The sequence below is a fragment of the Cheilinus undulatus genome, linkage group 21 (assembly GCF_018320785.1).
Source record: "Cheilinus undulatus linkage group 21, ASM1832078v1, whole genome shotgun sequence".
Taxonomy (NCBI): Eukaryota; Metazoa; Chordata; class Actinopteri; order Labriformes; family Labridae; genus Cheilinus; species Cheilinus undulatus.
This window is the reverse complement of record NC_054885.1, coordinates 24,117,306-24,140,769: the sequence shown is the minus strand read 5'-3', so window position 1 is coordinate 24,140,769 and position 23,464 is coordinate 24,117,306. Positions and strand designations below refer to the sequence as shown.

General features: G+C 38.1%; 1 protein-coding gene across 2 annotated transcripts; it reads right to left on the bottom strand.

Annotated features, from left to right (window-relative positions):
• Window positions 1–5,597: 5,597 nt before the first annotated feature.
• Window positions 5,598–23,459, bottom strand: LOC121503599 (ral guanine nucleotide dissociation stimulator-like 1). 2 transcript variants are annotated; one of them, XM_041778078.1, is made up of 17 exons: window positions 23,060–23,459; window positions 19,553–19,842; window positions 18,099–18,143; window positions 17,728–17,927; window positions 17,426–17,583; window positions 17,080–17,328; window positions 16,832–16,935; window positions 16,366–16,450; window positions 13,886–13,957; window positions 13,227–13,313; window positions 11,261–11,293; window positions 10,725–10,846; window positions 9,561–9,650; window positions 9,185–9,314; window positions 8,330–8,656; window positions 7,255–7,369; window positions 5,598–7,157 (listed from the first exon to the last, which is right to left on the bottom strand). In XM_041778078.1, exons 1-17 carry the CDS (start codon window positions 23,081–23,083, stop codon window positions 7,018–7,020), a joined length of 2,271 nt encoding a protein of 756 aa, XP_041634012.1. In that variant the 5' UTR covers window positions 23,084–23,459; the 3' UTR covers window positions 5,598–7,017. The 2 variants fall into 2 exon arrangements, with proteins under 2 accessions (XP_041634012.1, XP_041634013.1); XM_041778079.1 differs by having other exon boundaries at window positions 17,426–17,580.
• Between the last annotated feature and the right edge of the window lie 5 nt (window positions 23,460–23,464).

Sequence of the window (23,464 nt, the reverse complement as noted above, 5' to 3'; positions counted from 1 at the left end):
TGAAGTTTGTTTGAGCAGAATGGTATACACTGTGCTGCCAACAACATTTCAATGAGGCAAGCAATTTCAAATGTCAGTATTCCCTTCCAACATCTTCTGAATTTGTTGAAAATTGTGAATTTAGCTTTGTTGGGTTTAGTATTATGCCACCTTTATACTCAAAAACATCTAAAGAGGATGCATTACATATGTATCACCTTATTCAAATTGAATTTAGTGACCATTTTAGAGGGTTCACACACAGGCCTCTGTTCAGGCTAATTCAGAGTTGTTTAAGATCAAAAGTAATACAACTCCAATTTAAGTTAGTTTTGGGTGCAAAGACTTTTACATTGAATGTCAAGTCTGTGTTTTAGCGAAAAAAAAGGGTATGTGTCCAAAAACACATACTGAGTAGGAGTTACATGACATGGCTAAATCGTTTACATCTCTGGTTCACCCCAAAGATAAAACCTTACAGTAATCTCACAAAATTATGTATTCCATAAGTATGTGATCATGTCAGTGCAGTTCAGACAAGTCCAATGGATTCACAGACCTGGAAAACATGAGGTTAGACACCAAGATTGGCTAGGTCAAATAATAAAGGAGTTAGGATATTTTAAGGGCTCCTGCATCAAGCAATTTTAAGGACTTCCAGTCCATCTTGGACGCCATCTTGAAAATTACACCTTTCTAGTGGTAAAACTTTGGTAAATTTTTAGTATGTTATTAAGGACACCTAATACTACAAAAACAGCTGAGAAACCTTTTATATATAAGCACCTGCCTAATAGGGCATTGCCATAGCCTTGTGCCATCACTTAACACTCCTGTGTGATCGTGTCTAAATAGCAAGTCCTTTTTGTTTTGTTATACATTTTCTCTATTTGTCAATTGCACATCATGAGTTCTGTTTTTTTGCTTTTACAGCATCTTCAAACAAAAGTAGCGGTGCTGCTGGAAACGGCCACACACTCTTAAGACATTTATTGTAAACAAACATACATTACACCGCAGATTTGTTTTCATTAATTAAAGGGATACCGTGCCTTTTTCTGATACTGAATTATTGCCAAACCTTATGAGGGGCAAATTGATTCACGCCATGATCACATTTATTGATTCCTGAATTGGTTAAAAGTCTGTAAATCCAATTTTTTCATCAGGAGTGTTTGGCATGAATATTTCCTTGGTTCTCCTTCACTCTCCTCACTCAACAGAGCTTAGCTTGTCTTACAACATTTCCAGGTCAGTGAAAGATCAGGCCTTGTTTTACATTGAGGACTTCATTCATTTAAAAAGGCACTCCATAAGGTTTACCAATCAGTAAACTGATGTTTTGGTTACAATGATAAATATCTTAGAATGAGGGAGAAAAGCTGTGAAAAGTAGCCTTCCTGGTTTGTGCAGTAAGTCATCCCAGACTGCTTTGCAAGTAGCTTGCAGCTTAGACCAGGAGGCCACTATGGACCGCTTTTCTCTCTCCTTATGTGAAATTAGGGGACTTACAGGGAAATTTAAGGGTGAAGTCTGGCTGAAAAACTCTACTGTTTGTGTTCACACCTGCAGCTCACCCTGGTACAAAGAGTTTACATGAAGGAGAAAATCTGTTAAAGGGGCACAGCAAGCCTCTTGGCTTGCTGCTGTTTCAATCCCATTCATTCTGATCCCCAGATGCTTTACTGCACATATTGTGTACGGGTGCCAAGCCAAGGAAAGAGAGCGGGGAATGATGTATGAATATTGTTTGCATAACAGACGGGCAAGTGAGTCCTGATATCAGATAGTCTCTTGTGGCATACTGTAAACGCATAGTTTTTAAATTAATTTAAATGTAAAACACTCATATTAATGCACCATCAATATATGGATTTTAAATGTCCATCAACCCAGTCTCGTCTTAGTCTTTGTATCAAAAGCTAAACCTACTTTTTGTCTGAGTGTTTATCAGAGATCTATTTTTAGTTTCTTCAAAATAAGGACAACAATTATGTTGACATAAATAATTTGTATATTTGCTGAAAATATTAATACTGTTCTTAAAATGATGATTGTATGTTCTCAGTTTTTGTCTGTGAATGTGTCAGGTCAAAAATGTTATTTAAATCAGCACTATACAAACTAAACTGGAATACAAAAAAAATTTGTTGCAGAATTTCAATGGCCATCTGGTTTAAAGGTGACAAGATGCAAAAAACTTCACATGCAAATGTACTTAACTTTAAGGTTTAATAGTCTAACATTGAATGTTACTGAGAGAGCTGTAATAATCACAAAACAAAATATTTTTGTGAAATGTAACATTTTATTCTGGAAGTTGTTGTGATGCTTTGATTCTCAGAGCCACAGTAGCACTAGTTGGGTTTCTTGACAAATAACATGTAAATACATTCTGTATTCCAGTTTGTACATCTCAGACATTGCTGTCTTTAGGCCCATATGCCAGTACATTTTAGTGCTGCTATTTGGGGCACAAACGCATCACCTGCATTGCAGCCACAGCAACCACATCAGCTGCTCAATGACGCTGAAATCATTTAAGGCCTGAGAAAAGCTCTGCAGTTGTCCATAGATGAAAACAAATCTCTTCAAGAGCAAAGCAAAGCTCTGAGAGATTAAACTGACCTGCTCAAGGACTCTCAGCAGAAATATGAGCTGGCTACAGAAGGACCTGAGGCTCAAAGACAACCAAGTAAAAAGGGCTGTCAAAAAGAGGCTGGTCAGATCCAAGGCCTATCTGGGAGTACTCTACCAGTTATCCCAAAAGGAGAAGGAGCAAGAGCAGAGAGAGGAGTACTGGAGGCTCACCTGTAATGATCTACAGGAGCATCTTTGCAGTCAGAACCAAAATAAGTGGGTATGTCTGGATAAAACATGTTCAGTGCAGCATAGTGGCTGAATCAGATCTTTTATTTCCAATGCATTAAACTTTTTTCTTTTTTTCACTTTTGCCTCTGATGCTCAACCTTGAAGAAGCAGAGGACATAACAATAATAATAATCCAAGAGAAGCAGAGGGACGAAAAGTCAGACCAAGAGATGGAGTGAAGGGAAGGGAGAGGTGACGGCTGTGACAGAAAAGAGGGAGCTATATGTCATTGAGGAGGAAGAGGAATATGTGGTTGAAACATTCGTGTTGACAGGAGAAAATGACAAACAGCCAACATGGATCAGGAAAAGAGAATACAAGAGGAGGAGAGGGAAGAGGGGAAGAAGAACAGAAAGAGAGGGGGAAAAGAAAGAGAAACTGAAGAAAGAAATCACCATGGCTATGCCTATTGATGTTGATTTTTTACTTTCAAATTGGAGTACGATCAAAGTCACTGGGATGTGCCTGAGCAAATTTGAGTTGCATATCACCAACTGATCAGGAATTTTATGGTAGAATGTTGGGGCAGTGACTTCCTGTTACCAGAGGGTGGTGCTATATATTTTTTAGATATTTTAAATATGGATGTGTTAAGGGTCTTGTGCTGTTATCAAGCACAAGACATTTGATGATGGCATGATGATGTACAGCCCAGTTATGACTGTTTGAATTTTCATGGTGAGACATCATGGTGACTTTTTGTTAGTCGCCCTGCCAAGACCACACCCTCTGATGAAAAGTCCCAGATCTTGCACAGAGCTGAATCAACTTCTTTGGGCCCTTCTAACAAATTTGATGTGAATATCTTTAAAGACCTTGGCACAGCAACTGGACATTTCCTGTCAATAGAAGTTGCTGTGGTCTGTACAAAAATATGGCCATATGAATGTGCTGGTTTAGACCCTCTTAATACATGGAAAGTTTCAGTTTGATTGGACCATTCACAGCTAAGATATAAACAAAGTCCCTTTTCCCCCAAAAGATGCTATAATTTGAGGGCTCTACATAACAGCACTGTTCTACTACTGAAAAAGTCCCAAGTAACTCTTCACCAATATCATCTAATCAAACTATAAACTAGAAAAAGAAGTCAATCAGATGAATGCCCTAGAGGGAGTTCAAAAAGTTATGACCACAAGAAATGGCCCAACATGACTGAATTTCAGCTAATTTATTCAAAAATGACAGAAAAAACGACTAAAAATGGAGGAAGTAAGATAATTACAAATAGGTTCTCGTACTGTTTTGTGCTCAGTCCATAATAACTGAAATTGTCCTACAGGAATTTAAGACATTGAAAACATGTATGCAAATAATCAACAGATGTCTTACTGGGCTACCTTTTAAAGAAAACCCAGCCTTGCAGTTCAGCAGAATCCGAAACCATTTAGGTGACTTCCTATGAATACTAAAGCAATTTGACCATAGGAATGTTTAAACTAAGATATGTCATGCTATTTGTATCACAGGTGTCTTCAAACTTGTAATCGGTCAGTCTGCCTATTTAAAGGGTGAAAAGCACTGTACTGTTTGGTATCATGTTGTAAACCACACTGAACATGGGCCACAGAAAGCTACGGAGAGAGTTATCCAAGGACATTGAAAAACATGTTAAAGGTATAGGCTGTAAGATCCCCTCCAATCAGCTTAATATTCCTGTGACTACAGCTGCACATATCATTCAGAAGTTTAAGGTCCACAGGACTGTAGCCAGCTGCCCTGGATGTGGCCACAAGAGGGAAATTGATGACAAATTCAAGAGACAGAAAAACAACAAATGGTAATCAAAGAGCCCAGAACAACTTCCAAAGAGATTGGACGTGAACTCCAAGGTCAAGGTACATCAGTGTCAGAACGCACCATCCATCACTGTTTTGAGCCAAAGTGGACTTAATGGAAGACGACTGAGGAGGACTCCACTGTCGAAAGCAAATCATGAAAAAGCAAGACTGGAATTTGCCAAAATGCATATTGACAAGCCACAAAGCTTCTTTGAGAATGTTCTTTGGACAGATGAGACAAAACTGGAGCTTTTTGACAAGTCACATCAGCTATACACTGCATCTGGCACAGGGAGTCTTGAATCTGTGCAGAGTACAATGAAATCTCAAGACTATCAAGGCATTTTAAGGTGAAATGTGCTGCCCAGTGTCAAAAAGCTTGGTCTCAGTCGCAGGTCATGGGTCCTTCAACAGGATAATGACCAAAAACACAAAGTTAAAAACATCTAAGAATGGCTAAGAACAAAACATTGGACTATTCTGAAGTGTTTTTTTAAGAGCCCTGATCTAAATCCTGTTCAACATCTGTGAAAGGAGCTAAAACATACAATCTGGAGAAAGCACCCTTCAAACCTGAGACAGCTGGAGCAGTTTGCTCATGAGGAGTGGGCCAAAACACCTGTGGACAGGTGCAGAAGTCTCAATGAGAGTTAGGGTTAGGGTACAAAAGGTTGTGCTACAAAATATTAGGTGGAGCAGGTTCATTGTTGTCCAAGCCAGTTTCTTTAGCTTGTTTTTCAAAATGATTCTATTGAACCACAATCCAAAAGCAATGTCTGATTTTTATTTATTTTCTGTAATGTTTTTATTCTTACTTTTGTGAGTTTCAAGTTATTTCAGTGACCACTGTGGGTTTTACTTTTTTTAGCAGAGGGCAATCAACAATATCTAGATTTATACCAGACTTAAGCTTGCTTTTTATAGATAAACCCTCGAGGCTACAATAAATAAAACACATGCCAGATAAACAGGACTGAATGAGTATTTATTAGGAAATAATCTATACAGCATGGAAATCGATATCAAAACCTTGATTTACTTTCAACTTTTTCTGTTTTACAGCTGTGACTTCATTTTCATTAGTACACCAGGGAAAAGGAGGGCAAAGCAGAGTTTTATTTTTAAGAGTTAACATGCAATTTCAAAGTGTGCAAAATCAATGTGCAACTCCTTCTATTTTCAAATACAGCCAGGAGAGTTTTCTGTGAGACAATATGATCATTATCAACCATGTCCTTTGATGCTTGGCATCAATTAACATCATTGAAATGCTATTTCTCAACTTCTCCATTGGCTCATAATCAAGCTATTTAAATACCAGCCTTTCACAAGTCTGAACTATCTTAGTTCAATACAATTTAAGTACAATAAAAATGTTGGCAAATTATTAAATATTGTCATCATTAACAAGAAAAATAGACATTTGAGCTAGCTAAACCAATTCATACTTAAATCAAATGAGAGAAGTTAAAACCACAGTGTCATCAAAATATTACAGTGAAAAAAGGATGCAATCAACAGTCAGGTCAAAGTGGAACAATGTGAAGCTGCGGTGAAAATAAATAAATAAACCCTAAATCTCTAAACATAAGACTCCATATGTCATAAGATGAACATCTAGAGTACAAACAGTGCCCTTTATGATCAAGATACAGTAGTAAGTTGCATGTGTGCATCCTGTCTCATCCATCGCTGTGTCTGCTGCCACTATGGTTACGCAGGCTCAGGAATGCCATCCTTCCAGTTGGGGCTGCCAGCTGCCCACAATGAACGTCAGTGCAAATGTGTGCTGAAACTCACTGGGAACACTGTGATCTCTGGTGAAAAAGTCTCCACCCACATCTCTGATGGAACATCAATGCAAGAACACACCCATCTATCTTGTCTGGAGAAGGTGACAACCTGCCGTGAGGTCCTCGGAGTTCATTGATGACTGAATGTCCTTCACACAGCGTCTGACCCCATTGCCTTTTTATCACATAGACCATTGGTTCCTGCCAGTTGTGTTAAGAAATGGCCAGACATTTCAGTGTCCATGAATAAACAGATGTAGGCACATGTTGCTCTCTGGGAACAGTCATCACGTATTTTCACATTGATTGGCATGCTAAAACCATGTGAGAATTATCAACAAACATAAGTCCTTTTTAAGGATTCATAGCAAGTGTTTTCAACAGAAGATGGACGCATTATTGATCCAGATGTTAGATAAAAGTCTCATCAGTGTTCTTTAAACTGAGCTTTCCTCTTAAAGTGCTTGGCATGATCTTGCCAGTTATTATAGAAATGTCACATGTATGTCACAGTGATCTTACAACTAGAGAATTTTAGAAAAAGTTTCCCTTGAATATCATCTTTAAGGAGCAGAATCTGCATACGTGAGGTTCTACTTTGAGTATCGTCCAAGACTGACAGTTGCCCTCAATGGTTTCTTCTGGCATTTTTGGATCTGGCGCAAAACAAAGTCAAAGTTGGCTGCTGTGGACATGGCGTAGAAGACGTTTGCTTTGTCTGGTATGAGCAACTCTTAAAACAGAAAAACAAACAAACAAAAAATGTTGGATCAGCATTTTAGAACACAATTTACACAATTTTTCAGACAGTAGATTCCATTTTGTCTCACCTCTGTCCTGTGTGATGACCTGTGACAGTGTGAAGTCGCACCAGTTCATGTGCTCAAGATGATGTTTCTCCAGTGCCCTTTGAATCACCTGTGCAGTTTTGTCCTGGCTGGTCAACTATGGATAACAAAAATTTAACACAAAAAGTTGGATGTTTTTTGGAAACAAATTAATTGTAAAACCAAAAACTGAATTTAGAAGAATCTAAAGGAATAGCATACAGAGAGTAGGGGAGTAGTGAAAGAGGTATCTGGATACTAATGACCACACAAAAACCTGTTTTCTTTACTGTTACATAACTTTGACAGTTGAACTGCTCTGTGCAGAATGCTGTATGTGCAGAGTTTTACAATAGAAGAATGTTTACACATTCATATGCTTTCCCGAAATCTTAGTTTGGCACATGGTTATGGTGGTGTGATTTGTTACATAACCGCTAGTTAGAAAGCCAATGACAGTGCACCAGGAAACTTAAAAAATTGTGATTAGGGAACTTCAAGCCTCCAGTTCACAGAAATAAAGAGGAAACAAGAAGGAATCACTTGACTGAAAAAGTTCCGTACAAGCCCAAGTCTGTTTGCTTTTGTGGACTTTTAGTATGAGTCCATACTAAAAGAAAAACGAAAGATTAAAAGAAAGAAGAGTTTAAAAGGTTTTAGGATGTCAGCTGAGAGACTAAGCTCATTTGAAACTCTAATGAGTATTTTTAGTGCATTATATTCCCATTTAAGAGACTTCATCAGTAGCAAAGCAGTAGTAAAGAAACAGCTAATTGTATGGACATGACAGTGATCTAAAAGCTCTGTGTGAGTGGTTTATCATACGGTAGCTGATGTATTTTTTCTGGCATCTTTCAATTCACTATATCAAATACTAACATTAACAAATTTCCCATCTCACTGAAAGGGCCACCAAAATTGTTCTGTCATGACATTATAATACTATTACGTCAACTCTTAGAGTTACAGCCCACACACAGACATCAAACCCAATGCTTTCCAGGATGTCAGCATTCATTATTCCATATCTAAGTGTTCAGTGAATGCTTTTAGCATCTGTAAAATCAGATAAACTCACCAAAATACTTTTGTACATATTGCCATTGTTGTGGCCCAGATCCACACTGACCCGGACTATACAGGAGTCAGCCACCTGACGATTGTACACCGGCAGCGATGTCATGGACACAGAGCGTTTGTGGCAGGAGGCTGAAGCTAGCTTTGGCCGAGTACCGCCACAGGATGCTGCTGGAGGGCAGTGGTCTGTCTGGCAGTCAAAAGAGGGAGTTGGGGAGTCTGCAGAGGAAGCCATGGATGAGAACTGGGAGGAAAAGGAGGAAGAGGAGGAGGTCGAGGAGGAAGAGAAGGCCTCTGATGCCACGTTGTTGCAAGAGTTGTGAAAGGACTAAAGGGGGGGATGAGATAAAAAGAGGAAAAAGATTATTGATGAGGGCAAGTGGAAATCTAATCATATCCACTGTGCTTCATAATTGATTGTTCTGCTATTGAGAACTGGTGTGGCACTAACAGCAAAGCATTATGTAATAGAACCCACTACAGCTTAGCTCAATTGAAATTCCACTCGTTGAGGGCTCACACGAGTTTCGATGGCCCTTTTAAAAGGATCCTCTGTGAAAGGAGATTATGCAACCCGTTCTTTGCATTTAATTCTGATTCAAAGTGCTTCGGGGGCTTTTGAATAGTTTAATAAAGGTCAGTGTTTTATACAGTGTAAATAAAAGATGTTCTAAACACAAACCAGTTGAATAAGGGCACATCATGACTCAGCTTTTACAAAGACACTACTGTTGGCAAAACTCGGGACAAAGGATAAACAGAAAAAAGGCGATGAGAAAATGAGGCAGACACATGCAGACACATGCAAACCCATGCGAACATGCACACACATGCACAAGCACACATACAATTTTACCTGCAGTCTGATAGAACAGGCTGAGTTTGGTGAGGAGAGATCTTCCAACTCAGATGCACTGGATCCAGAAGATGAAACACTGATCTGATCAGCAGGGACTTTTTTAGATCCATCATTCACCGTCAGGAGACTGAAAAGAATTGTTTTTCAAAACAACAAAAAGCATGATTATTGATATGATATTGATACAAAAATAATCAGACAAGGACAATAATTCCCAAAACATGAAGGCATAAAAAGAGGTTATGAAGTGCTTGATTTGTACCAACTATGAGGTCATTGTTGGTATGCTGTCCGCAGGTGTATGTGTCTAGTAAAATGTGCATGCACAGTGTGTGTTTGAATATTCAAATGGGACCACAGTAATGATACTCACGAAGAGAGCTTCTTGGTGAGAGTGCGATGACTCCATTGAGTAGGTGAGCATGAATCCACCGGAGGCTCTAACTGCTTTGAAAGTTCATAGCTGTACAGAAAAAAGAAAAACAGAAATAAGGGCTACAGTCTCTATGACAGAGCTTTATAGACAAAGAAAAACTCTCCAGTCACTGTGTCAAAGTATACATACATTCAGTCACATGGGCCAAATGTGAGTGGTTGAAAGTGGCTGAGTTATGTCTTGGAGGGCTGTGTATGCTGCCTAAATTTATGAATACCTAAATAATATCTATTGCATATATCGCATTTAATTAAATTCTGATTTCTAAAATTCTTCTTTAATGAACTGAAGCCATTATTAGGATGGCTCAGCCTGTTTAATAATCAGACAGGAGTTTTCAGAACTCCTTCAGAACTATAGCCCTTCAACTATAACTTTCTGATCAACTGCAAAGCAACATTTGTCAACCCATAATAGAAGTGCTATGGGTTAAATCCTTGCATGAACATCTATGACATTTTCAAGGGAGATAGTTTTCCAAAACCATGAGCATAACCTATAAAATACCAGGTTTCCTCTTGTAAAGTAATATGTTGATTACACATGTGCTGTGAGGTGTGTTGAATTGTGTTGGATTACACAATCAGCAATTATTGTTTTTGTTTTAGTCTTGCTGGCCATAATGGCGCCTGCTAAGTTTTCTGTAGTTCTAAAAACACCCCTTTTGATTTGCTTGTGCTTTTTTGTTTGGTAATTTTGTGTTTGCTTTTTTGGTAGTTTGCTAAACAAAAGTCTCTCCAACTAACAGATTCTATGACAGAATTACAGACACACAAATGATCTTTTGACTTATTGCACTATAAATGTCAAAATGGTGGTTTCAATGCCATGGCTCAAACTGTGACAGAGTTACACCCTTTTAACAACTGATAACAAAAACTGACTATCAGTATGATGGGACATTTTGATCATTTATATGATACCTTATGACATAAAAAGGAGACAGTATATTATTACAGCAACACACCTTTATTTGAGAATAAATAATAGAAGGATTTTACAGAGTATGATTCAGATTATGTAACTAAACTTTTATTAGACTTCCCCCTGCAATGGATCCAGATATATGATATAAAAGATATAAAACTTAATTCAGCTCACCTCTCCTGGTCAGTGAGCAGCTTGTGACCCTGCAGCCAGGCAGCAATTCTGGGATGATTGGGTAGATTATACTGGGAGCAGGAAGCCTGCAGCACACGGATCTGTGACAGAACCTCAAACTCCTGTAGAAAGGGACAAAGGTCTGTGTTTAACTGGAGCCACAGAGACTGAAAGATGCCCTGACTGGTGACATCTGTGTTGTTACATAACCTGCCTTGAGCAACGAGGTGCTACACAGAAGTATCTCCCACAGCAACAAAGGTTTAGAAAAGTGTTTATGATTATGCATGTAGATGTTTTGAAAGGACAACGACAGATCTTCTGCTTTCAGAATGTTGTCATGCACTAGAAACACGTGTCAGAAACATCCCTCTCTGTTTACTCTTTGACAACGCAAATATACTTTACACACCAAGCCACTTAAACATACACTGAGATACTGAGATGCTATGTGAACCTTGTGTTTTTTTCTAGACATTGTGGATACAAACAACAACAAAAAAGGAAAGAAAGGGTCACAAAGATGACCCACTTACCCTCCTCCTCTTCTCAAAGTTTATAAGCCCACCCTGTCAAAAGAATAGACACTTAGTCAAGCATTTATGTGTGCAAATGAACACAACTTATTCATAGCATATATCTATAAGGAGGTGGTTAAAGATAAATACTTCTTGGATTTAGTATGTAAGCAGCAATAGGAAGTATAAAATACAAATGATAACACTGTCTCTGAAATTTAATTTACTACAATTATGGAACTTCAAACTATTGGAATAGTCTAGCAAAGTAACTAAGCATTTTAAGCATTCTTGCTTAAAATCGCAACCAAAAATATAAGTGATGTACACACACAGATCACTTTATTAGATACACCTTGCTAGTACCAGGTTGGACCCCCTTTAGTCTTCAGAGCTGCATAATTTCAACATGGTTTTGGAAACATTCTTTAGAGATTTTGGTCCATATTGCCATGATAGCATCACGCTGTTGCTTAAGATTTGTTGGCTACCCACCCATGATTCAAATCTCCCGCGCCACCACATCCCAAAGGTGCTCTTTTGGATTGAGATCTGGTGACTGTGGAGGCCATTGGTGTGTGAACTCCTTGTCAAGTTCAAGAAACCAGTTTGAGATGATTTAAGCTTTGTGACATTGTGCATTATCCTGCTGGAAGCAGCCATCAGAAGATGGGTACACTGCGGCCATAAAGGGATGGACATGGTCAACAACAATACTCAGGTAGGCTGTGGCATTCAAATAATGCCCAGTTGGTACTAAGGGGCCCAAAGTGTGTCATGAAAATATCTCCACACAATTACACCACCACCAGCAGCCTGAACCGTTGATACAAGGCACAATGGATCTATGCTTTCATGTTATTTATACTAAATTCTGACCCTACAATCTGAATATCACAGCTGAAATCAAGACGAGGCAATGTTTTTCAAATCTTCTTATGTCCAAATTTGGTGGGCAAATTGTAGCCTCAGTGTCCTGTTCTTGTAGCTGACAGGAGTGGTTTTCTGCTGCAGTAGCCCATCTGCTTCAAGGTTCGATGTGCTGTCCATACAGAGACAGTATTCTGTATACCTTGGTTGTAACAAGTGGTTATTTGAGTTACTGTTGCCTTTCTGTCATCTTGAACCAGTCTGCCCATTTTCCTCTGACATCAACAAGGCATTTTCATCCACACAACTGCTGCTCACTAAATATTTTCCCCTTTTTTGGACCGTTCTTTGTAAACTGTAGAGACTGTCATGTGTGAAAATCCTAAAAGATCAGCAGTTCCTGAAATACTCAGACCAGCCTTCTGGCATCAACAATCATGCCACATTCAAAGTCACTGAAATCCCTTTTCTTCCCCATTCTGATGCTCGGTTTGAAATTCATCTTGACCACATCTACATGCCTAAATGGTTGAGTTGCTGCCATGTGATTGGCTGATTTGTGTTAACAAGCAATTAAAATAGGTGTAGCTAATAAAGTGGCATGTGAGTGTATATGGTCATAAGGGATCACATTCAAACAATCACAGGGCTTGCATATAGACAAATAACCAGGCATGCTCTCATTCACACCTATGGCCAATAGTCAACAATTAACCTAACAAGGATGTCTTTAGTCTGTGGAGGAAGCCAGATTACCCAGAGAGAACCCATGCATGCACAGAAAGAACTCCACACAGAAAGGCCCTGACCGAAATTCAGACAAGGAACTTTCTTGCTGTGTGAGGCAACAGCGCCAACCCCTGTGCCTCCGTGCAGCCCTGCTGTTCCTTTGTTTGATCTAAAATGCACAAAGGAGGATAATAACCATCCTATAAACAAATCAGTCTACTCAGCTATCCAGTGTTTATATTCTACTCATAAATGCTTAGATAAGCAGAGTGGTTACTCATTATTGTCCTAGAGTAAATATATGACTTAAGAAGCATTTAACTGTAGAACATATCTGGACCCATTATGTATTAACTCTGATATTAACATATAGAGACTTATGTACCTCCACTGTATCCGGCAGAGCAGTGTCCAGCATGGTCAGAACGGTCAGATATGTGCCAAGGTAAGGTACCACTCCACTGGAGGTACTCTGCAAAGACATGCAAACATACTGCCCATTAGGCTTACAGCAGCAGTTTTTTCTGTTTCACTGTGTCTTTATGTGCTTTAAATACAGTCATTAGCTCTGTTCTTTATGAAAAGGTTGGGATCGGACAACAGTCACCCTGGGCAAGTCCCAGTTAGCAGCACTGGGGCATCATGTTACAGCCTAGGAGAATGTGCATATGACTCATAAAAGACCCTGGTCTGGTCTATTATTACTGTCCTATAATCCTGGTGATCTGAGGTCATTTGAAACTTGTTAACAGAACAGGGTTAAACATAGTTTTGAGTCCCTGCCATGCCAAAGATACTCCACCCACACTGAGTGAAATCAGCTCTCTTGTGGCATTTGGTGTTATACAATATAAAAGGGGCTACACTGCACTATGCATTAGGTCAGATCAAAACAAGTCTAAGATGATATCACATGATATAAGAAAAGTATTATCAATTACAACTGATTTTTGCGTGACAGAAAAGTTGCTGTTGAGAGTTCAGTTGCATGGCACAGGGCTTCTCCTTATGTTGTCACTCTTCTCATCCTGAAGTATTGCTTACCATCTGTCTGGGGACTGGACTCCGCTTAGATATCTTTGGAGAAATGTTATCCGTGGTTCCTTGGCCTCTGTCCTGTTAAAGTAGGGCAGAAGCTATATGTAGTTAAAGACTATAGGAACATAAACAAGGCCGTTATGATAATCTGAAAATCTGGCATGATTTTTCTTCTTCTGCATTTTGAATAATTATGCTTGAAAACACTCAACAGTACACATGAAAAGAGCACATGAAAGGATGCTTAGATAAAGACTGCACAAATTGTTCACTTTGCTCCAGTACAAGAAAAAAGTTATTACACATTAACTTGGATATCCTGTTTAATAATTATCTTGTGAAAAGGAGACGTCAAATCCCTCTCTCTAAGTGTTTACATGCCAAATAGGACAAAAAACAGTCATCATGCTTAGGAGGTGAAACTGTGGCAATATGGCCAAAAAGGCTCACCTGAAAACAACTACAAAAAAATGAAAATGATAAGAATGAAAACCTAAGTAATGGAAATTTGAATAATATTGTTAAGCAGAAAATAAGAGTGCAAGTAACATGGATATCTTCAAAGAGTACTTGTCTATTTATGATCTACTGACTTTAGAGTCCTTTCACTGTAATACAAGCCTGCTCTGACGCAGCTGCTTGAAGGAGACTGCATAAAAAAAGGGTACATAATGCTCCTGAGGCCTTCAGTTTCACATTAACTCTCTGTTAAAACTTCAACTAAAATTGAAACTTTTAATGATTGAAGGGAGAAATCTGTGCTCTTTGAGCACCAAATAAGATAATCATTTCCAAACATGCTTCCAATATGTTACACTTTCTGTGTATTTTCATCATCTGCTGTTTCCTGTTTCAAACAGCAGATTTTCTATTTTTTTAAAAAGGTGTTTGATTCTAGCCAACAGTTGAAATCTCTTTATTTTAGATTGCTGAAAGTCTATTTACTCCCATTTTAATAGGACTACTGGGACTGAAAGCATGCAACAGCTGCAGCTGGCTGACCCATTTGCATGGGTAAACATTAACCTTTACATGCATGTCAAGGTCAAAATGAACTCAGTGCATTTTCCTTGTAAAGTTTTTGCAAAAATTATCTCCTCATTAGCTTCTTTTTATCGAATAACTAATAAAACAGAGTTTATCATACAAATGTAATAGAGATGGAGTATTAGGGGCACACGAAGAGAAAAAAAAAGAATTATTTTTTTTATTTTGACATTACAAGAATAAAGTCATAATATTACAAGAATAAATTTGTAATATTAAGAGAAAAAAAATTATAACATTACGAGAATAAAGTCGTCATATTACGAGAAATACGCAATTTAACAAGAAAAAAGTCGCAATATTACAAGAATAAAGTCGCAATATTACGAGAAAAAATGTTGTAATATTATGAGAAAAAAGTCATAATATTACGAGAATAAAATATTACAAGAAAGAAAGTCTGCCAGGGCGCCGCCTCCGTTAAAATGAGCAATGTTGAGCATCTTGTGAAGCTATACTTTAGCATCAGTTTCACAAATAAGAAAATACTTCATCTTTTGGCACATCAGCATCAATTTATTATCAGAATCAGGACAATACTTCATTGTAGATCCGCGGCGCCACGGCAGACTGTCTTTCTTTTAATATTTTATTCTTGTAATATTATAACTTTTTTCTCGTTATATTACGACTTTTTTTCTCGTAATATTACAATGTAATTCTCATAATATTACGAATTTTTTCTCATAATATTACAACTTTTTTCTCAAAATATTACAACTTTTTTCTCGTAATTTTATGACTTGATTCTCGTAATAATAATTTTAAAAAATATTCTTTAATTTTTTTTTTCTCTTCGTGTGGCCCTAATACTCCATCACATGTATTACTACTACTGATTCCATTTTCAACTAAATAATTTGATGCCTTTTTACCCAAAGAAACTTTTTTTTAATGCTGTTACTCAGATATGTGACTAACCTTGCTAGCTCACTTAGCTGTAGTTGTGAATCAACTGTGGACACTATCTCACTAAGTGGCATTAAGAAAGGCTACCAGTAAAGAATGATATATTAGTAAGATTTTTTTTTTAAATCTAAACAACATAAGCTCAATGGCTAACATTTATTTATTTATGTTGATTATCTGTTACCATAAGTAAGGAGCACTAGCTTAACTGGGTTAGTATCAAAGGATGCTTTAAATAGTGCAGAAAATTCTGAGATGAGTTTCTGTAATTTCAATCACATTACCAAATATCAAAGTAACATAAGCTATGCTAACACATAGTTCAATGACTGAGATTAACTGTGCTAGCTTAGTAGCTAGATAGTTTCTGATTTTTGTTATTCATTCGATAAAAAATAAAATCATAAGGTGTGACACATTTGGGTACAATTTGATTCACTCATGGAAAAGAGTCTACATACAGGTTAACACTTTAAACAATAAAGTAAAATGTATCAGTGTCTGTGTGTATGAAAAGGTTCCCTTCTAACCTCCACCAGGAGCTCTCTGTTGGTGAGGACACAGTTCTCATCAGGGAAGGTTTCCAAGAGGATATCAAAAGTGGCCAAACTATCCCTAAAGCAAGGAGCAGAGGCATACTTGTATTATTTAGCCAAAAAGACAGACATTTTAATAGTTACCTTTTTTACAAACGAACTGCTGTTAAAATTTTACATGGAACTATTTGGTCCATGACCAGACTTTTACATAACAAAGATAACAGCATAAAAAATTATGCTTCAGTTGTCTTTAATAATGTAATAGCTTACTTGAGCATCCATGACTTGACGTTGGATGTGGGTCATCCAAGCCAGACATTTGCTGACATACAGCATTTACACTGAATTGCACATGACGAGGGTTCAATGGCCTCATTAAAGGATGATTATGTGAAAGCAATATAGCCATAACCGCAGAGACGTGCAAGGCTTTGAAATGGTAGTAATACAACTCTACCTGCTAACAGCAGCCCAGGTCTTCTTCAGTCTGTAAACTGCATTAGACTGAAGGGCCGACAGGATCGCCTTGAGAGAGGAGAAGTTCTTCAGCCGACGACATTCCTGTTGAAGAGAAGAGTTTCAATCCTTAGCCCTGGCTTCCTCTCTAATCAAATATTGTATTTACAAGGTGTTTTTTGCATAATTTCTCACCCTTTATAAAGGATCATGATGCTACTTTGATGCAAACACAGAATTTTGACCAACCTGTGCTACTCTGATCCACCTCTCTATGATGCGGGCCCGCTGAGCTGGTGTAGAGGGGGTCTGGCGAGAAGAAGGAGGACTGAAAGTGGGATCAGTCGGCTGACTGAGCAAGGACATTATGACGTGGTTGGTAATGGCATTGAACTGCGCAATGGTGGCTCGGATAGTGGATGACATGTTTTCCTTTTTGTCCCTTTGTGACCAAACGCAGCCTAAACACTGGTATGGCACCACTTTGGCAAAGAGAGCCTAAAAAAAAACATTAAAAACCAATGAGTAGCCTTCGACAGACAACATGAATAAAAAGACATACAATTTTGGTACATCAAAACATTCTTAAACATACAGAGTCCATTCGGGTGAGCTGTTCAGCAATGGCAACAATGGAGAAATCCATGATGCCTCCTTGATCCAGAGAGTTATCACATCCTGAATCCTCATCACCAGAACCCTCCTCTTCATGATAAAGATCAGCCCTGGCAGGACTGATATTTGACCCAGCTTCTAAAGACAAACAGAGTAAGGATTTAAACAATAGAGAATGGTTTTTAGAAAGAGGATTTTCACATGGCTTATAGTTGCAATGATGGTATGGCTCAAGGAAAAACATATACTGTAGTTGCATCATACTGAGTAGTGGAGGATCACCTTCATTCTGAAACTTCTTGAGCAGGGCTTCAGCTTGCCCAGCCAAAGAGCAAAAGTTGGGCTGGCAGTGAATGTTGTCATGAACAGCAGAGCTGATCCTAAGGTGATCCAACAGTAGCCTGAGCGCTGCATGCAGGGGAGGGTCCCTGAAGTCCTCACTGTACTCATCCAACCATGTCTGGACAAAGGCCAACAGAGGGCTGAGGGGAAAGTGGAAAAATCATTAGGGTTTAACTTTTTAAACAACACTTAAAGCCACAGAGACAAACAGTATATGGAACAGAAAAAAAGAATCAAGTCCACTGGATTTGTAGTTTAATTTAATTCATCCATATATATCCAGAACCCTGACTAAAAGATCATTTGCTTACCTTCTGTAGCACTCACTGTTGTCGAGATCAGAGGCAGCACTATCCCTATTAAAAACATAGACAAAGACATGAAAATTTCTTTGAACAGTTTTTTTCTTAATTCTTTGAGTTTTAATGAAATATTTTGATTACTATTTGCTGCTTGCCTGCTCTTCACTTGATCCCTGAATCATGCCAACTACAGTCTAAAACTGCTCTCTGCATAATTGTTGTTGTTGAAGCCTCAAGGTAATGAGCACCTGCTAGGTACTTATTATTACATCAAAGCTGTTGGGACATTGATGCTTTGTCAGGAAAACAATGTTAAAAATAAAAGGTCCTGACATGGTGACTTGCATTTACAAAACTGAAGTTGTTTTCCAGAGCTAAGCACAAAAAGGCCCTCGCCTTCAGTTTTCATCATATTTAAGCATGTTCTGTCAGGACCTAGGCAAGAATAAACCATGCTAACATGTTAGCATCTCAAGAAGCTGCAAGAGAAACTGCTTACCCAAATCCAGACAACTGCATAAATATAAGTAAAATTTTCAAGATACATTTATTCACTCTCAGAAGAGCTAACCCTTCCAGTGACTGAATCTGCCAACCAAAAATGCAACAGCTACAAAAATAAAACCGTGTCCAATTTGTAGACTTGAGGGCAAAATTAATAAAATTAATTTTTGGTCTTGGTCTACGTGTCAGACTATTTGGAAGACAGATTCAGGCAATTCAACCAAAAATCTAGAAGTAATAGTATACTATTAACGTAATAATGTAATAATACTACTAACTATATTTCTACACAGAAAAGCATTGGTAGCTTAGCATAGTGTTAAGACTGAAAACAGGAAATATTTTTAGCCTTATGCCAAGCCTTTTACACATCATTTTTAGTAATTGGCAGACATATTCTTTTCTTATTCTTATCTTTTAAACCGAACGTTTGTGGTCACCATAGGTAACAACACATCTTCCATGTCTCACATTACCTGAGGTGTACCTCAAGGTTCAATTTGAGGTCAACTTTTATTTTTCATTTATATGCTTCAATAAGGGTTTATAATTCAGAGTCATAATATCTCTTTTCATTTTTATGCTGATGACACACAGATACACCTTGCACTGAGACCCGGTGATCCTCATAGCCTTGCTGCTGTTTTTAACTGTCTCAAGGATATCAAACCTTGGATGGCACAAAGTTAAAGCACTTTGTAAACATCTGTTTAAAAGGTGCTATACTAATAAAGTTATCATTATTATTTTTGTATAAGATGCAACACAACTTTGGTAGGCTACCTCTAACCAAGATGGCTACTTTCTCCTATTTTTCAGTTAATCTAAGTGAAATGGCTGCTAGCTGCCCCTTACCATTCACCATAGAAACATACAGTAAAGTGTATAACCCAAATTGTGACATTATTCCATTAGGAAAAAAGACAAATCCAGGCAATGAGTGAGAAAAGTAATTGTACCTCTGGAAGAGCATCTCAATGAGCTTTGAGGTTCCACTGAAGGTTCTGTATGTGGAGAGCAAGATCCTGCCATAGTCTTGCTCCTGGCATGCAGGATCAAGTAGGTGGTTCACAAGTATGGCCAGGGTAGCAGCCTTCAGGCGTCGTACTTTGCAGGTTCGGTACTGGACGAAAGCACAGCCTGGACTCGTCTCACCAGGACTGGGGGAGGAACTGACTGGCTCCCGACGCAGAGTGACCCCATAAACTGCGCCGTCCTCATATTCCTCACCCCATTCCTGCACTGGGTTCTAGAAATGGTAAAGGAGGGAAGAAATGTTTTAGGTAAACACTAGCACTCACACAAAGGGTCTCAAACAATACAGGCAGGGATCAAAGACACACACTTATGTCTCGCTATGATACTGGTCACAACAGAAGGGTCAGCCTGGGCCAAGAGGAGGTAAAAATAGCTCCAAGCCTTCATGCTCAAGTAACCAAATGTACATCCAGACAAATAAGTGACACAACACCACCAAGAGTACTAATCCCATCCAGACCAAAACAACAATGTAATACTGCTTAACCATCATTACTGCGCCCAAACAGGTAAGTGAGCAATGATGACAGTTATCAGATAACCATCAGACTCACATGCTGGTGGATTTCTCAAATTTCAACTTGCCACACAGCAACCTGAGATTTCCCAGATCTTTGTATCAGTGTTAATTTTGTTGACTAAAACTATGACTAAAAATGTTTGCTGACAGCCTTTTGTTCCATGACAAAAACTAGACTATGACTAACAAAAATAGATCTGTGATGACTAAAACTGACAAAAAACTAAGTTTAGTTTTCGTCAAGACGACTAAAACCAGACTGAAATGTAATGTAGTTTTTGTCAGGCATTCAAAATCCATTACATTTCTCCACCATGGGTAAATCTGTTAAAAAACAATGAAGCTGTAACTATTCTGCCCCTCAGTTGTAGAAAGCAGGGACCCCAGGTTTGGCAGAGTGTAGAGAGCACACTATCAGGATTTGTTACCATAGTTAGGTAAGAAAATAAATGCTTGGACTAAAAGTAAAGACTAAAATGTGGGGACCTTTTATGGACTAAAACTAGACTAAAATGTTTTGAGTTTTTGTCGACTAAAACTAGACTAAAACAAAAAAGGGTAGAAATGACTAACATGTGACTAAAACTAAAATGCATTTTATTTAAAGACTAAAACTAAGACTAAAATTACAAATAGCTGCCAAAATTAACACTGCTGCTTTGTATGTTCAGATAATATTTAAGGACAAATACAGGATAATTTAAGGATAGGGCATGGAATTATATGTCTAAGAAAAGTACTAAAACACTGCCTAAATGTCAAGAAGCTCCCAGTTTCTTCCAAGGTCTGACATAAATAAATGACACTGAGATCTGTGGATACTGGGTCATCATAAGCAACTTGATTGTTTTTAACATACCATCTTTAAATTACAAAGACAGGCAGTCAGGCATTGTTTGATCTGAGTGCAAACAATTAGTATGTGGGCGATAGCTTCTCAAAAGGGCTCAACAGAACTTTAATACATTTGGTGATGAGGTTATTAGAATGTAAATACTGAGCAAACAAAGGCTGCATTGCATAATATATTCAGGTCCATGAGCCACTAATCAAAATGAGATTGTTATTTTGAATTAACAGCAATCACCAATGAATTCTGAGGCATTTGACCAAGAACTGGGGAGACAAAACTAATATGTGTATTTGAAATGCGTTTCTCTTTTTGGATTTGAAGTTCATCCTCTGTGATGAAAATACAGTCTAAGAGCATATACCTCATCATAGGACACCAAACTATTGTAAAGCCTTTGAGTTCACCTCTTCATAGGAAACAGTGACAAAGTTATATAGTCATTTTAACCAGACAGCATAAGCAATTCATTCATACCTAAAGGCAGCCATAGCTTTTCCCTTTTTTCCCACTAATGTAACTAAAGTGACTTAGTAAACACTCTGACAGGACCCATTAGTGGTGCCATTTAGAAAGTTCAGTTAAAATCTAAGTATTTAAGGCAGAGTATTTTTGTTTTATGTTAATGTAACAAGAATGTCTCCAATTTCCTGGATCCCACATTTCCCATAATGCAACTTGGCAAAACCCCTCCCCTATTCTCTGAGGAAAAAGCAAATTTTTCTCTCTAAGGCTGATTATATGTGTCAAAATATTCCATTTGACGGCTAAAATAAAACCCCCAAAATATTAAGGGATCAAGTAGACATCATCAGATTACATAATAAAATTAGAGTTGAGCTTCTTTCTAATGCCTCAGGCGTTTAAAAGTGACAACAGAACAACAGACACACTTCCATAACACTAGCTTAACCATGACTCTTGCCTAATTCATCTGCTTTGTATTCAAATTCTTTACAAATTGACCAAGCAGCTCCAAAGACAAACCATGTGTGTAATAAGTAATGATAATCCAGACATCATTTACATCTTCTTCATTTGAAAATACTGTGCTAACCATTGATTTTCAAATTCATGTCTAGATAGACCGCATTGGATCACAGCAGATATGTACAGACTAAACACTGGAGAGCAGATAAAGGGGGCAACCTGTGATTATAATAATTATTTAAATTCACTTGCTCAGAACCTCCAGACTTGACCCCGCTTATGTAAATGACTATTTAAATTTTTACTGTGGTGTTAGAAGGTGATCACTAGTACACAAACCCTATTGTTCTCTGTAGAATCTAGGCTTGTTTGTTTGTTAGCTACACAGATGGGAAACTGTATTGTATCCTACTGTTAGCCAGTGCCAGCAATGGTGGTACAAAGCACTAAAGCAGGCAACTTGTGTTTCAACCAAGATTAAAAAGACTATTTAGGATTTCTTTTGCAGGTTTGGGGTTGTGTGATAGCCACAAAGCTTATTCTACAAAAGGTACTCAAAAACAGTTTATGGCGTAAAGTTACATGTATCTTACTTAATCAAAATAGAACAGCCTTGATGTTTTTAAAGGTACAGTTCTCAAATATCAATATTGAATTTTAGTCCCAAAGCAATGCAATGGGCTTTTTTGGGATTTCAAACCTGTTTCTAATGTTGTGCCTCTATGTCCTGGCTTAACCAAGATATTACCGGTGATGCTGATAACTCTTTCCAGCATTTACTGTCATACAAGATCAATAGTATGCATTGACTTTTCCATGGGCACAAAATGAGACTTGTTCTTCTGCATTCTTGTGACAATAGATTGCCTTGGATCAGTAACTAAAAAGTAAACCATATTTGCTGTCAACACATTTTGTTCAGTCCTACAGAGACTTGGCTTTTCAAAAGTAGTATGAAAAATAAGGTTCAAGGAACCAGGACTGATGAAGGGATCACTGACATATTTTAAAGACTTAGCCTATTTGTCATCTCACACTGATGATTACTCTGACTTGCATTGTAAAGCAACATGAAAACAAACAGGTCTATCATTTTTGGTGATTTGTTGTATGAAACAATTTTCTTACCATTGTTAACTCCCATTTCCCCATCTCGTCCCGTCGACTAGGGAGTGTTGTTGTCCATCTCCAAAGGAACTGAAGGACTGAGAAACTGTAGGCTAAAGGCTACGGGTCCCTAAGTTTAAGGCTGCATCTTGTTATAGTTAAAACGATTTTAAGATTCTCTTGTTTAGGACTACATGAGCGTTCCTGTCATACAAATGCTAAAAGGACTTTAACTGGTTAGTGGTCGCTACATTCTACGACAGCATAGAAATGCACAGAGCTGCCCCTATGTGACGGTGTAGTCTCTGTTTAAACAACCTGACGAGATCTAAACTGTTCCGACTTGTTTTCAGTGACAGAATCTGATCCCACCGACACCCTGCGCTGGTATTCCTGTGAGGCTGAGCACAGCTTGGCTGAAACTCA